Genomic DNA, 1,815 nt, shown 5'->3' on the forward strand with positions numbered 1-1,815 from the left:
TTCTATTCTACTTTTAAAAGATTTTACTCACATTATCTCGCTTGATGCAGATTAGAGCTCGTAAAAATAAAACCTTTTGCTGTTCCCATGTCGATTTCTTTTGTATTATGCTATTTGTACATGCTTCTGTATCGTTTGTTTCACATTTTTGTTTGAAATTAGTTAATGACTTCAATTCTATAAAAAAAATCAATCAATTATTAAGACTTAAAAATAATTATTGAAAAATTTGTTTCTCTTAATTTTTATATAAATTATCTTGAATTGTATTTTTATATTGTTCGATATTATTTTTTTGATATTATTTTTATGTCACATACAAGACATTCAATCCCATATTTCTATGAATTTCAATTTCTGTAGAAGTTGCTGCTCTGTAGAAGAAGCAGATATTTGATAAATACTAACGCTTTCAAACATTGCCAAGATAAAAGAATATTGTATAAATGAATATAAATTACTAAAAATAATTATTAACATAAATTATATGGATTATCAATAAATAATTACAGATTGACACAACAATTAAGAATAAAATGTAACATATTTACCATTCATATTATGTTTACTGCGTAATCTAAATTTTTCGTATTCATTACAACAGATCTTGTATAGATTTTCTAAATCTCCACCCCTCTGCTCGGATACTACCTCAAGCACTGCAATTAGAAGAACAAAATTAATATCGATTGTTTTTTGTCTTTTAATCTTGTATAATTGTCTTTAAAGCATTTTAATTTATACAGTATAAAATAAAAAATTCGACAATGTATTAAAATATATGTATCACAATTTCAATTTGTCTGAAAAAAAAACTTTTAAATAACGCATATTTTTTATTGTATGAAATTTTTGTTAAATCTCCCCCAAAAGTTTAAAAAATATTGTTATTAAAATAATAATATTACACAATTATTTTGTGTATTTTTGTTTGATATTTAAATACTAAAAATTAAATAAAAAAATAATACTAGTCTACTATTCCTTTAAATTGATTGTCTAAAAACTAAGACCTTTTTATTAAGATTTACATTGCAGGATTAATAATAGAGAACCGATTTTAAAGTTATAAAAAATTATGTAAAACAAATGCGCTCTGTTCTATATTTATGCTCTTTTCCTTATTTTTCTGTCATCTCGTGATTCTTTATCAAGTTAATTCGAGTTGAATAAAGTAAACTGTACCAAATTCGGCTATGTTGTAGAAGCTGGGGCACGTGAACCCGGCAATGCCGTAAGTGTTTATGATTTCGCTCGTTGGACCGCAGTACATACATCTTCCTCGATCGAGTACCATAATATCATCAAAGAGCGAAATCATTTGACTGCTAGGTTGATGTATAGCACAAACCACAGTACAGTTTGCTCTCGCCATATTGTGCAGAAGGTTAACGAGCTATTCAACGTGTAAATCTTACGTAAAATATATTAAGAGCGTGTGAAGATTTAATGATGATCATGTAAAATAATATGTCTTAATGTTTTAGTTTTACGTTACTGTGATATTGTTAGAAGTTTCGCGTTTGACAGAATTATTAATGGAATATAACAAGAAACAAATATCGATTTACATCAATTAATTAACAATTCAAATATCGTTTTTGTAAAGCGATTGTTACTGATGTATAGCTATATTAATATTTAATAATCTATGCTATACCTGATTACAGGCCGCACTGTCAAGTCCGCTTGTTGGTTCGTCTAGTAAGAAAATGGATGGCTTGCCGATCATTTCCACGCCGATAGAGAGTCTTCTTCGTTCACCACCGCTTAATTTACTCGCCAATGTATCCAGGCAATTTGTCAAGCCGAGAC

The 1,815-nt window shown here is 27.9% G+C and overlaps 1 protein-coding gene across 1 annotated transcript; it reads right to left on the minus strand.

The window, feature by feature from the left end:
* Nucleotides 1-27: 27 nt before the first annotated feature.
* LOC105460818 (ATP-binding cassette sub-family G member 1-like) lies at nucleotides 28-1,810 on the minus strand (the record flags this gene model as incomplete). Its single annotated transcript, XM_011707309.1, has 4 exons — nucleotides 28-177; nucleotides 552-659; nucleotides 1,186-1,396; nucleotides 1,661-1,810. Coding segments are annotated over 4 exons (619 nt in total), but the record flags the coding sequence as incomplete, so codon positions are not given.
* Nucleotides 1,811-1,815: the final 5 nt, after the last annotated feature.

Source organism: Wasmannia auropunctata, unplaced genomic scaffold (assembly GCF_000956235.1).
Source record: "Wasmannia auropunctata unplaced genomic scaffold, wasmannia.A_1.0 LD315111.1, whole genome shotgun sequence".
Lineage (NCBI taxonomy): Eukaryota > Metazoa > Arthropoda > Insecta > Hymenoptera > Formicidae > Wasmannia > Wasmannia auropunctata.